This window comes from Raphanus sativus, chromosome 1 (genome assembly GCF_000801105.2).
Source record: "Raphanus sativus cultivar WK10039 chromosome 1, ASM80110v3, whole genome shotgun sequence".
NCBI lineage: Eukaryota > Viridiplantae > Streptophyta > Magnoliopsida > Brassicales > Brassicaceae > Raphanus > Raphanus sativus.
In genome coordinates this window covers 21,308,258-21,321,038 of record NC_079511.1, presented here as the reverse complement: position 1 = coordinate 21,321,038, position 12,781 = coordinate 21,308,258, and the positions used below count along the sequence as shown (strand labels likewise).

Genomic DNA, 12,781 nt, shown 5'->3' with positions numbered 1-12,781 from the left:
CTCACTATCGGATGTGTTACACTGGGACAGTGTAATTTAAGTCTGGGGGAGTTTACTAATATGTGTTTATTTTGGTTTTTATTCAAATTGTTTTTCAAAATTATTTTTCGCATAAGTATTAAATAGGAACATTGATATAGATTTATATTTGATTGTCTGACCACTCTTTAGCACCATTCTAGATTACTGATTGCAGATAGTACTAAAGATGCTAAAGTGGATCAACATGCCATCTATATACACTAGCTAAGATTGTTTGAAGGAACCAAAGCTGATCTCCAACACTAATACTGACTTATTTGCTTGTCTTGCGACTTAGAAATCACTGGATCGGAATCCTCTTACAAGTTTGGAAGGTAAAAAGTCTGTGTGTTTCTGGTTCCCTTCATTCTCTCTCTTCAGCGTCTCAAGATCTAAGTTTATGTTATAAAAGATTGAAATGATTTTTTGAGAGGCAGAGGGGTAGGAGTTTCTCCTGTGACCCCAGTATTCTAAATCTCAAGGATGATCACACATTGTGGAAACGAGGGATAGGTAAATTACCAAAGACCCCATTATTCGCTACACTTTGTCAAAAATGTATGAGTTACAATGCAAATGTCAATGATATAGACTAGATGACCTATGTGGCATCGAAACCTGTTGAAATTGAAACTAATAAGAGATTCAGAGAAGAGAGATGAGGGGAGAAAGGAATCAGAGAAGACTACATGTGTGTTCAAATACCTGTTTGAGTTGAATTCATGTGTCTTTTGATCGATACTCCCACGGTAAAGCCTGCACTTTTATTTTATGTTAAGAAATGAGGTTAGTAGAGGGGAATGTCAGATGAGATTTGCTAAGTTGTTAACTAGATGAGTTTGGTTTCTAAGCTAGGATAAGACATAATGAACTTCTGTTATTAGGATGTTTAGACATGAATTGCAAACCCATAGAGTGATGACTTCAATATTTTGAATCTTTGAGTTCCTGTTGTTTTCAAACATTTTCCAAAGACTACTGTTTTTGCTTGAGGACAAGCAAAGGAGTAAATCTGGGGGAGTTGATATACCATGGATTTTACCTGTTTTTAACCATGGTATACTAGTATTTTATTTTATATTTAATCTGTTTTCTAGCATGTTAGGTATGTTTTCAGGTTCAAGAGCATTTTGTGAGAAAGTGATGTTTTTGGAGCATTTTGGAGTGCAAGAGATGATACACCCGAGTTGACCATTCAAGACCAAGTCGGAAGTTAACATTGCGATTATAATCGATCGATACTCATCCTAAGTTGTCGATCGATGTAGCTGAGAAGATCCGCGTACTAGAAGATTATAATCGATCGATACACATCCTGTGTTGTCGATCGATATCGAGGACGAAATGGTTTAGCCGACTACTTCACCGAGACTTCACCAAATTACGAGATTACCCCTGGCGAGTTTTTAACCTAATGGAAATGCTTAAATATTCCTACTAAGTGTTTTTGACGGCAAGCTTTGAACAACTTAGAGAAAAGCAAGCCTTGAGAGTCTAAGCAGAGAGTGTGAGAGAAAGACTAGAGTTTTATTTGTCTTGAGAGGTTGGAGAGATTTATCATCTCCTTTTGTATTTCTACTTATTTCTATCTATGCAATTCTTTCATCTATCTATTGTCATGAATCGCTTAGCTATGTCTGAGTAGTCTACTTGTTAGATCTAGGGTTTAAATAGGTTTGTGTGATTAGCCTCAAACTATAATTGCTAAGTTGTGATACTCATAAATTGGATTGCACCCTATGCCCGTTCTAGATTAGCTAACTAGAATATAGATCACTAGGATCTTTGATTATCTTGAATTATCCATTTGAACTAGCTTGTCTCCTGTTGAGAAGAGCGACAGCCCTCCTTGAGACCTAGTGTTCATTATCGGCTCGCGCTTAGGCATATCTAGAAGCCGTCGATCGATATCCTGACAGGTGAATCGATTGCCGAGCGAAAGGTGTATCGATCGATATCTCAAAAAGATGTCGATCGACTCTTTTTTTGTGTCAACATACGACAGTTGAGGCCAGAGATCTAGATTATTTAACCAGTGAGACATCACTAGAGTTAAGCGGCTGAGATCTATAGTTCATGCAAGCAACTTGTTAAAGCATTTATAGAAATTATAATCTTCATTCCTGAATAAAAGCCCTATGTCTAGCACTCTTTATCACATTTAAACAACGCATCATATTGTTAGTTAGAGCAACTACCTTACTCATTTTAGGAATTGCTATTTTTATTTCCATCATATAAACCAACTTCACCTAGGATTGATTAGTAGATTTTATTTAATTGGTTCCCTACCTCCTCGTGATTCGATCCCTAAGTACTACAGATGTACCTCTTATTTGAGAGAGTAAGTTCTACTGGGTAATTTGAGCACTATCAAATTTGGCGCCGTTGAGCACTATCAAATTTGGCGCTGTTGCCGTCAACAACTCCTCCACATGTAGTCTCGTCGGTCGATATCTTCGTAGAGAGTAAGCTCTACTGGGTAAGTTGTGATATCTGTATTGATTGTCAAGGCTTGCTTTCCTCTAAGTTGTTCCAAGCTGCTTATATTTTTGAAGTGTTTTATCACATTGTGGGCGACGGCGTTCTCTTTTCTTTGCGAGGGGGAAGAGATACTCTCTCACCATCCCCCAGCTCTGCGGCATCTTCGGTTTCGAGGAGGATGCGACATCTTGCAGGTTTCGCCTCTTCCAGGTGCGAGCGACTTCTGGAAGATCATAGGCACAGGAAGCTGGAGCGGCGCAGCGACTCAGTCAGACGTTCGTCACCCGATGCTCCGCTATTTCCTCCGGGATATTACCAACACTCTGTTGTGCAAGATGGAGTCCAACAAGGTGCGCCTACATGATCTCTCACTGCTCTTCCCAGCGATGAACGGACTGGTCGATCTCTCTCACCTCGACACTGCGGGGCTGGTAGTCCCCAACCTTGGAGCTCTCTTCGCCGAGCATCTGATCTCGCTGAAGAAGAAACCCTTCTCGTGGTAGTCTTCTCACACCGATCTTTGAGTTCTGTGGTGTCCGTCTGGACAGGAATACCGCGGACCGCCGCCACCTCTTCATGGACGAGCAGCACCTGATGAACTCTGGCTGGCTCAAGGAGAGCCTTCTTTGGTTCTTCAGGATTGACCGCCGCTACCGTATGTTTCAGCTCCCGCACACATCACTCACTGACTTCGACCACCAGGTCGAGAGGATCCGGTTCAGGCCCGACGACGAGTTCCTACTGGATCTCATCACCGAGTCTCGCCAGGTAGCAGCCGTAGCTCCCCTTCCTGACTTCCCGGACATACTAGACGTCCCGATGCCTGAGGCGGACTTTCAGAGGTCGGTCGTGAGTGCTCTTCGAGCCATCTGGGCTAGAGTCACGCGACCACCATGTGCGAGCAGGAGGAGTGTCAGAGCAGCAGTACCAGGACCATCTCACCAGTACCAGCAGGAGGAGGACGAGGAGGCCACCGACTAGCCTTATTATCTTTTCTCTTTATCTTTCAGACTTTTTATTTTTATTTTCTTTTATGTTTCGGATTTGCAGAATTTATGTTCTTAAACTTATCTATGTTTTATGCTTTTGTACTCTTTCGTATGTTTAATTTTCTTTGTGTTTGGACTGACAACAGAGCTAACTTGAGAGCCAAGCTAGACGAGTGAGTGAGTTCCGTGCTAACACACTATCACACATTCTGTGCACATGTCGATCGATACCATCTATGGTACATCGATCGACGGGAAAGACAGAAAGGTACGACACTTTGCTTCAACATCCACACTTCTAACATTTCCTATTTTATTTATACTTCTTCTACTTATTCTTACACCGAGACGTGTAATTTAAGTCTGGGGGAGGGTGTTACTAACATTTATCAGTTACCATTTATTATCTATTTTTCAAAAATAAAATTGTTTTATCGAGTCAAAAAAGAAAATATAAATTTTGATTAATGGTTTTCAAACCACTCTTTGGCATTACTCTAGACCTATTAACCACAGATTGCACTAGAGATACCAAAGTGGACCAACCTGTCAACTAGCCATACTTGCCCAGATTGTTAAAGGAACCAAAGCTAACCTCCAACCTAATACTGACTATCTTAGCTTGTCTTGAGGCTTGGTATACATCGGATCGGAATCCTCCTACAAGACTGAAAAGGTATAAGTCTGTGCACTTCTGGTTCCCTTCCTTCTCTCTCTTCGGCGTCTCAAGATCTAAGTTTATGTTATAAAAGATTGAAATGATTTTTTGAGAGGCAGAGGGGTAGGAGTGTCTCCTGCGATCCCAGTATTCTAAATCTCAAGGATGATCACACATTGTGGAAACGAGGGATATGTAAATTACCAAAGACCCCATTATTCGCTACACTTTGTCAAAAATGTATGAGTTACAATGCAAATGTCAATGAGATAGACTAGATGACCTTTGTGGCATCGAAACCTATTGAATTTGAAACTAATAAGAGATTCAGAGAAGAGAGATGAGGGGAGAAAGGGATCAGAGAAGACTACCTATGTGTTCAGAAAACTTGTTTGAGTTGATTCCATGTGTCTTTTGATCGATACTCCCAAGGTAAAGCCCGCACCTTTATCTTACGTTAAGAAATGAGGTTAGTAAAGGAGAATTTTAGACAAGATCTGCTAAGTTGTTGGATAGATGAATTTGGTTGCTAAACTAGGATAAGGTATAAACGTGCGTTCGTAGTTGAGACCGTTTATATTCATATGACAAAGAAGTGAGGATTTTTAAGTTTTCAAAAATAAGAGTAATGTTGTTTTCAAACCTCCTTTGGAGAGACTAACGTTTGTTTTGCTTGAGGACAAGCAAAAGAGTAAGTCTGGGGGAGTTTATATACCATGAATTTCACCCGTTTTTAGCCATGGTATATGAGAGTTTTCAATCATATTTATTACGTTTTCAAAGTATTTTAGAGTATTTTCAGGCACACGTACCTAATTGAAGAAATCAATACTTTTGAGGCATTTTTGGAGTATTCTAACGAATGAGAAATCGACCGATAGGAATCATGTGAGATCGGACGATTAGAGTCAATTACAATCGATCGACAGATATCGAAGAGTGTCGATCGACATTAAGCCATTCGATGGATTACGATTTAGAAGATTTTCAAGTATCACAAAGTATGCTATTTACACACTAAGTCCATGGCCGCCTGTTAGGCTTTATATACTAGGGTTTTGTATTATTTTAGAGGCAGACTTGCCTAGAGACCTAGTGGAGAAGAGAAGCAATTTGGCTACCTTAGGAGAAGAGTTAGAGTTGGAGAGATAGATCTGAGACTACAAAACATAGAAGATCTTGAACTCCCTTTTTATCTTACTCATTACTCTTTGTGTTCTTTATTTCATATTAAGTTTTATTCGAACCAACATGATTTTGTCTCTCATGAATATGTCTGAGTAAACCTAATTGTTAGATTTAGGTTTCTCATAAGGGTGAATCATGTGATGAGATTGTGACAACTGTTAGGATGATTAAATTAGTTATTTCACTTTAGTTACTCTTAACACTAGATTTAGGATTGATCATCCTTAAATCTAGATCTTAGGATTGAAGAGATAACCAACTATATACTCTTAATTCCCTGAAATAAACTAAAGTGATCTAACTGACTAGACACATGCGAAAGGTGGTCTAGATCATTAGAGAACGTTTTCAACCAAATCGATAATGCTTGCTAGAATTACTATCGACCGATACAACCACCGTTGTAGCGATCGATTGTTTGAAAGGTGTATCGATCGATTAGACGAAAGTCGTATCGATCGACTCTTTTCCGAGATCAACAAACGACAGTTGAGATCCGGGATCTAGTCAAAGGAGACCCTGCTGGTCGTACCAATTGTTTGAGTTCAAAGGACTAAAGCTCTAATGTCATTTTCAAACTGCATAAATTCATACCTGAGAAATACCTGAATCTAGCTATTTTCTTCATTAAGAAACAACCTTCATTTCCGTTACTGAACAAGTTGTTCACCTTATTATTTACTGCTTTAAAACATATAAAACCTTAAATCTATTTTCATCTCTAGTTAATTGAACCTTCAAGTAATCCTAGAATCCTTGTGGATTTGATCCTTAAGTAGTACATCTGAACCTCTTTTGAGAGAATAATTCACTTTTTAGAATAATTTGAGTGATATCAACAAGTAGATCATGAAGTATATACTATATAGTGTTAGATCTTAGTTCGATGGAATTTTATTTTCTATGTTTATATTTTCTAGATACACTAGGACTACTAGATTTGGGAGATTGTAGATGATCTAACTAATGGATCATCGGCTATCATGGTGCTTTAAGATTTTTCCGCGTCTATCACTATTTTCTTTGCTTTTCTTCTGTGAAGATACTAGATCTACTTATAAACATCAGATTTGGAACCAAAAACCTAAGAAAATCACCGATTCCGTGCAATATAACCAAATTGTCAAAAACCGCCATATTCACCCACTGTCTCGCATTTACTCGGCCGTCAAATCATTCATGCAGATGCATTTTTGAACATGGGTACATATTAGTGTAAAGAGAAGCTGCTGGGAACACATCTAGGTTAATTAGGTTACTCTCTAAAAAATATTATATACCATGTTAAACAATTTTAAATTTTCTAAAATATCTCAAATATTTTTAAAATAGGTATTTTGACCACACATGTAGGCATAACTTTCTTACTAATACTTATTAAATTATATCTTATTAACTCAAACCAAAATGTTTTAAAAATATCAAATTATTTATATATGACAAATTTTTCGTCAAAATATATATATATACTTATTTTTATTGAAATTTTAAAAACACTCACATAGTAAGTATATTTTAGAAAATATATTTATATTAAAAAAATTCTTGATTAATATTTAATTACAAATTGTTTATATCTTAATTTTTAATTTTATAATAGAAAATATTATTTCCAGATAAGAACATATATATATATATATATGTGAATTATCTTTTTAATATTTTATTATTTTGAAAACTTAATTATATTAATTTATAATCAATTGTCTAATGTAACATATAGATATAATATTTTTAATATAACTTTTAATGATATAAAATTCATTAAAAGATATCATTGAACTTAACCGCTCTAACTTTTAACATGAGAATTCGAATGCGAAAAAACTTTTTGCAAATAATAGTATAAATAAATAAAAATCTCCACCAAAATCTTCAAAATCCTAAATTCCCAAAAAATTCTCAAAATCCATTTAACTTTAATAAAATAAAATCAATCATGAAAAAAATAGTAAACCTTTTTAACCATGTTTTCTAGAAATTAAATAGTCAAGGAGTAGATAAAAAACAACATTATAAATAGTTTATTCTACTTACAAAAAAAACCACCATAGAAGTTTCCATTTTTGTTAATCACGGATATTTAGCGTTTTCCCAAGAAAAAGAGAGAATATAAACCAATAGAATAATTGCCAGAGAAGAAGGGAGAAGGAGGAAGCAAAGAAAAGTGGCGTGTTCTTCTCTCCAATATTCTGCCGCCATTTCTTCTTCTTCTCCTCGATCTCACTCTTCTATATATACATAAGAGCCACATACATAGATTCATAGCTCAATCTCAGCTTCATTTTCTCAATCCCACGAAATATTCGGATCAGAGAACTTGAATGGTGACGAAGGGAATGCGTGTAGGGAAATACGAGCTTGGGAGAACTCTTGGGGAAGGCAACTCTGCCAAAGTCAAACTCGCTACAGATACTATCTCCGGTCAATCCTTCGCCGTCAAAATCATCGACAAGTCTAGCATAAAACGACTTAACGTCTCTTTTCAGGTTCTCTTTTATTTCTTGTTTCTTCGAGAGGTAGAATATGTTCAATGGTCGATTTCAAGTCTTTAATCCACTCACGGTTTTGTCAGATAAAGAGAGAGATCCGGACACTGAAAGTCTTAAAGCATCCAAACATCGTCAGGTTACATGAGGTAATTGATAATGTTATGATTAGTTGTGTTTGAATTCCTAACGATAGTTAGAATTCTTTTGACGACGAGTTAACATGAAACCTGTGAATCTTTTTTGTTTGCTTGCGTGGAAGTGTAACTTTCTTGAAAAGTCATTTTGATTATTTGATTTTATAATTATAGCTATTTTCTAATACTATATTATTAGTTCATAAACACGTAATCTCTCTTTTCACGTTGCTTAATAGCCACACATTTCCTTCCTAGCCTGAGTCCCGATGGCTAAAATTGGCTTGACGTTGGATCTGATGACCACCTGACCAATTTAATTATGAGGCCGGCCCCAAAATATTGATGATTTGAATAGTGATATGGCAATCATATTCACAATTGACTCTATTTTAGATAACATCTTTAATAAAACAAAAATGGCTGTCCAAAAAAATATTGAAATAGTGTCGGATAAGATGAGGTAATTATTTAACTTTTTGTGAATAAACATGATTTCTTGTGATTGAAATTCTGTTTCATGGCATAGGAAATCTAAATTCGATCAGAAGTGTTTACACTGGGTATCAAATTTTGTGTATAGTTTAACCATACAATAAATAGCTGTACCGAAACCAACCCTCCATTATTTTTCTTATTAATGAGCAAATTTTGACGAAAATATTAAAACTTTGTTTGTTTACTTGTGAAGAAGTATTTTCTTTTTTGTGTGTTTGTGCATGTATGGTCAGAACTGGTTTTTGTGGTCAGAAATTGTGTAGTATCTTTAAAAAGTCGTTTTATGATTAGTTGATTACAGATTGTATTTATTAATTTCTCTCCTGAATGTCTTCATTCATACACGTTGCTAAATAGCCACGCTTAAGGTATCATTAGTTAAATAAATTTTTATGTTTATGAAATAGCTTTTCCGCTTGAGTTTTAGCCATTAGTTGGGTGACGATAGAATTAGTGACGTATTACAAGGCAGGTCCTAAAAATTGACCATTTAATTTTGAATCTTTGATAAATGATATTGACAAATGACAATCTTCACAACTGCCTCATATTTTGGAATGTCATAAAAATTTAATAAATCCAGTAAAAACTCGTTTTCACACTTTAAATTCATGAAACCCATTTTGAATATCCAATGCTTATGGGTATTTGCATGGATTATATTCTTGTTGACTTCGAGTTTTTTAACAAGTGAGTGACATGGTGGATTCTTAGAGATCAACGATTACTTTTTCTTGCAAGCAATCCAAACAATTGGTTTGGACGTTGAATCAACATAGACTTGGTCTACGTTTTTTCGGATGATGATGGAAAATTTCCTAATAATTTATGGTTTCCAGTTTTTTTAGTGTCATTAATATGCCAAGTCCATATGGTCGACTTGCAGGTCCTGGCTAGCAAAACCAAGATCTACATGGTCCTTGAATGTGTCACTGGAGGAGACTTATTTGACAGAATTGTAAGACTCATGTATTCTAACGGTGACAGTTTTGTTAGTTAATCATAAAGTTGGTCTCCATAACTATGCTCTGATCGATCATTCTCAGGTCTCCAAAGGGAAGCTTTCCGAAACAGAAGGAAGAACATTGTTTCAGCAGTTGATTGATGGAGTCGGCTATTGTCATAACAAGGGAGTTTTCCACAGAGACCTAAAGGTCGGTGGTTTACAAGTTTTCTTGATCTATAAAAGCTTTGAACTTTTTTCGCAGTATTATTGGTCACATGATCTGATATCAAATGTCACTTGCTGCAGCTAGAGAATGTTCTTCTTGATGCAAAGGGACACATTAAGATCACTGATTTTGGCCTTAGTGCTCTACCTCAGCATTTTAGGGTATTTGCCAAATATCTTAAACCTATATACACTAGGAATCTGTGTGTCCAACATTTTTTGGGCTTTGACATGTTAGGAAGATGGGTTGCTACATACAACCTGTGGGAGTCCAAACTATGTCGCACCTGAGGTCCTAGCCAACAAGGGCTATGATGGTGCATCATCAGATATATGGTCGTGTGGAGTCATCTTGTATGTTATCCTTACGGGGTGTCTCCCTTTTGATGATCCAAACCTTGCGGTTCTTTGCCGTAAGGTACTACTCTTATTTCTTTCCTCTGTTTTCAATGGGTTTTTTTTTCTAAAATATAAATTCTGTTTTTACTAATTTTTAATTATTTATATCTTTATCGAGTCGATGTGTTTTATAAAATAGTCTATGTTTGAAGGAAATACTCAAAACTGTTGGTTGCCATTTCAGATATTCAAAGGGGACCCTCCAATACCTAGATGGCTATCAGTGGGTGCTAAAACCATGATCAAGAGGATGCTTGATCCAAATCCAATCACGAGGATGACAATCGCAGGAATTAAAGCCAATGATTGGTTCAAACATGACTACGCTCCTTCCAATTTTGTTGATGAAGATCATGTATCCTTAATCCAAGAAGATGTAAGAAAATGTTTCCTTGGTTCTTATAAATCTTGATCATATGAATTGTCTTCCTCAAAAGTCTTGTCTTTTTGGTTCTGATGGTGAAGGTATCTATAGAAGAGAAGCGGCCTGATTCACCAACCGTCATCAACGCCTTTGAGTTGATCGGAATGTCTTCATTTCTCGACCTCTCCGGTTTGTTTGAGACAGAGGTAACTGTACAGTCTTGTCCTTATGTTCTCTGTTTCAAGATGGTTATACTCATGTTAACCATGTTTTTTCTGTATGAACTGGTTCAGAAAATATTAGACAGGCAGATAAGATTCATAACAGATAGGTTAGCCATAGATGTATTGGAGAAAATTAAAACAACCCTTATGGAGATGGGTTTCTACGTACAGAAGAAAAACACAATGGTAAGAATCTCTTATGCTCTTGAGTTGTTGTAAGTAGTTTAAGTGATTTCTAAAGTTGAGAACTGATGTTGGTTCAGTTAAAAGCAATCGAACAAGAGAGCAACCGAAAAGGACAAGGCGGGTTATTGTTAACGGCGGAGGTTTTCGAGATAATCCCTTTGCTGAATGTGGTCGAACTAAGAAAGAAACATGGCGATTCATTTATATATGAACAAGTAATATATTCTTTGTAGCGAATAAATTATACATCTCAATTTATTTTCTTTAGTTTTGACATAAAACAGCTTATTGTTTTTGTGTTGGTGCAGTTGTGTGACAGACTATCAAACGAATTAAGCACATCATCGCATGTTCAAAAGCTTTAAAAGGTAGCCAGGAGCAGGAAACAAATGTGAAACTATTCGAAATTTGCATCCGGAATGATAGAGGATTTATGTATATAAAAATTATATTATCTTGTATAAAATTGGTACATTAGCCAAAGACGAAAAGTATATTCTTTTGTAAACATTACATTGTCCCCGAATCTGTTCATTGGCAAATATTCTCTCTGTTCCATTTTTATTGTTGTTTTAAATTTATTTACACAGTTTAGAAAATATTTAAATTGTATATATCATTTAAATAAAAACATTGTAAAAATAAATAGAAAAATGTTGTTATTAGATTTTGCATACAAATTCAAAAATCACATTTATTTTGTAACAAAAATTTTATTATACAACAACTAAATTAAAACGGAGGGTGGACTGGCACCGAGGTATTTGATTTCAACACAACACTCCTAAGTTTTCCTTTACAGCTTGGATAACGATCCAAAATAGACTACCTACTGGAAATTGAATCTCAAAATTGAACGGAGGAATTACGACCCTCTACAATTTATGCGGGAGAGAACCGAAAAAAAGAAATCATTTATTCTATAACTGTCGTTACTCAGCAGATGTCTGGAGTAATCTCACGCATAAGCTACTGTCCACAGAGTATACAGGATTGGGAAGATATAATAGTTCTCCTTACTAAGGTCGTGATATTCATACTCAGCTGTTGGACTCGTTAAACTCATTGACAAGCAGGTCAGCAACGTATTTCAAGCATGAAAACAAAACAAGGGACGATTCAATCTATCCAAAGGCCATGGAAACATGGTTCTCTTTTAGATAATAAAATATCTGATGTGAATTAAATTTATAAAGGCCATGGAAACATGGTTCCTTTTAGATAATAAAAGATCTGATGTAAAGTAAAGTATTTAGCTCTTTCAAACAATAACAACTTTTCATAAAAAAAGTTTTTTAGTTTGAATTAATTTAATTTTCATTCAAAAAAATGGAGGGAATAATAAATTGCAGCTGATGCTTGATTAGGCTAAACCGAGAATATAATCGAATTGAAGGGTTTTATGGGACTCACTGGATGCTATCACAAGTTCGTAAAGATTATGGTTTGATTGCTCAGCCATAAATTAATCTACTATGAAGATGTTGATGTTCATTGAATGAGAAGGAGAGGAGGCGTTTTCAAGACTAAAAAAATCTCTTACTACTGCTTCCTGATTTTACACTGCCATTTGTGATACAAACACAGAACCGGCCTTTGGGCCAAGCCAAAGAAGCCATTGCTTCCGGCCGCTTAATTATAACAATAATTTCAGCCACAAAATTCCAAAAGTTTCTTTAGTCTAGTGGTAAAATCTTAAAAGTACTAAATTTCTTTGCTCCCAACCAAGGTTCTCTCGCAGAGAGCAGCCAAATTATTTTGCTTCTAGTCTAATATTTTGTAGGAACGGCTCTGCACAAACATATGCATCATGAGAAGGCATAGGTGTTATCTTTCACAAAACTTCAATCCAATCACATTTATGAGCAACACATTCGCGGTTTTAAAGCAATCATGGCCTACTTACACGAGATAAATCTCTCTATTGAAGATGTGTATGATCAGAGCATAGCGAAAGTAATTCATGAAATGCA

At 35.9% G+C, this 12,781-nt stretch overlaps 1 protein-coding gene across 1 annotated transcript; it reads left to right on the top strand.

Moving 5' to 3' along the window:
* The first annotated feature begins 7,409 nt into the window (after positions 1-7,409).
* On the top strand, positions 7,410-11,370 carry LOC108840181 (CBL-interacting serine/threonine-protein kinase 17). The gene is made up of 11 exons (XM_018613014.2): positions 7,410-7,829; positions 7,916-7,978; positions 9,351-9,422; positions 9,511-9,618; positions 9,717-9,797; positions 9,874-10,053; positions 10,219-10,410; positions 10,500-10,604; positions 10,692-10,808; positions 10,886-11,023; positions 11,117-11,370. The coding sequence occupies exons 1-11, from the start codon at positions 7,665-7,667 to the stop codon at positions 11,171-11,173; spliced, it is 1,278 nt and encodes a 425-aa protein (XP_018468516.2). The 5' UTR covers positions 7,410-7,664; the 3' UTR covers positions 11,174-11,370.
* The last annotated feature ends 1,411 nt before the right edge of the window (positions 11,371-12,781 follow it).

Coding starts and splice junctions, on each gene's coding strand:
- LOC108840181 (XM_018613014.2), top strand. CDS start 7,665: ATGGTGACGAAGGGAATGCGTGTAGGGAAATACGAGCTTGGGAGAACT. Junction 9,423..9,510: donor GAGACTTATTTGACAGAATT/GTAAGACTCATG, acceptor GATCATTCTCAG/GTCTCCAAAGGGAAGCTTTC. Junction 10,054..10,218: donor TTGCGGTTCTTTGCCGTAAG/GTACTACTCTTA, acceptor TTGCCATTTCAG/ATATTCAAAGGGGACCCTCC.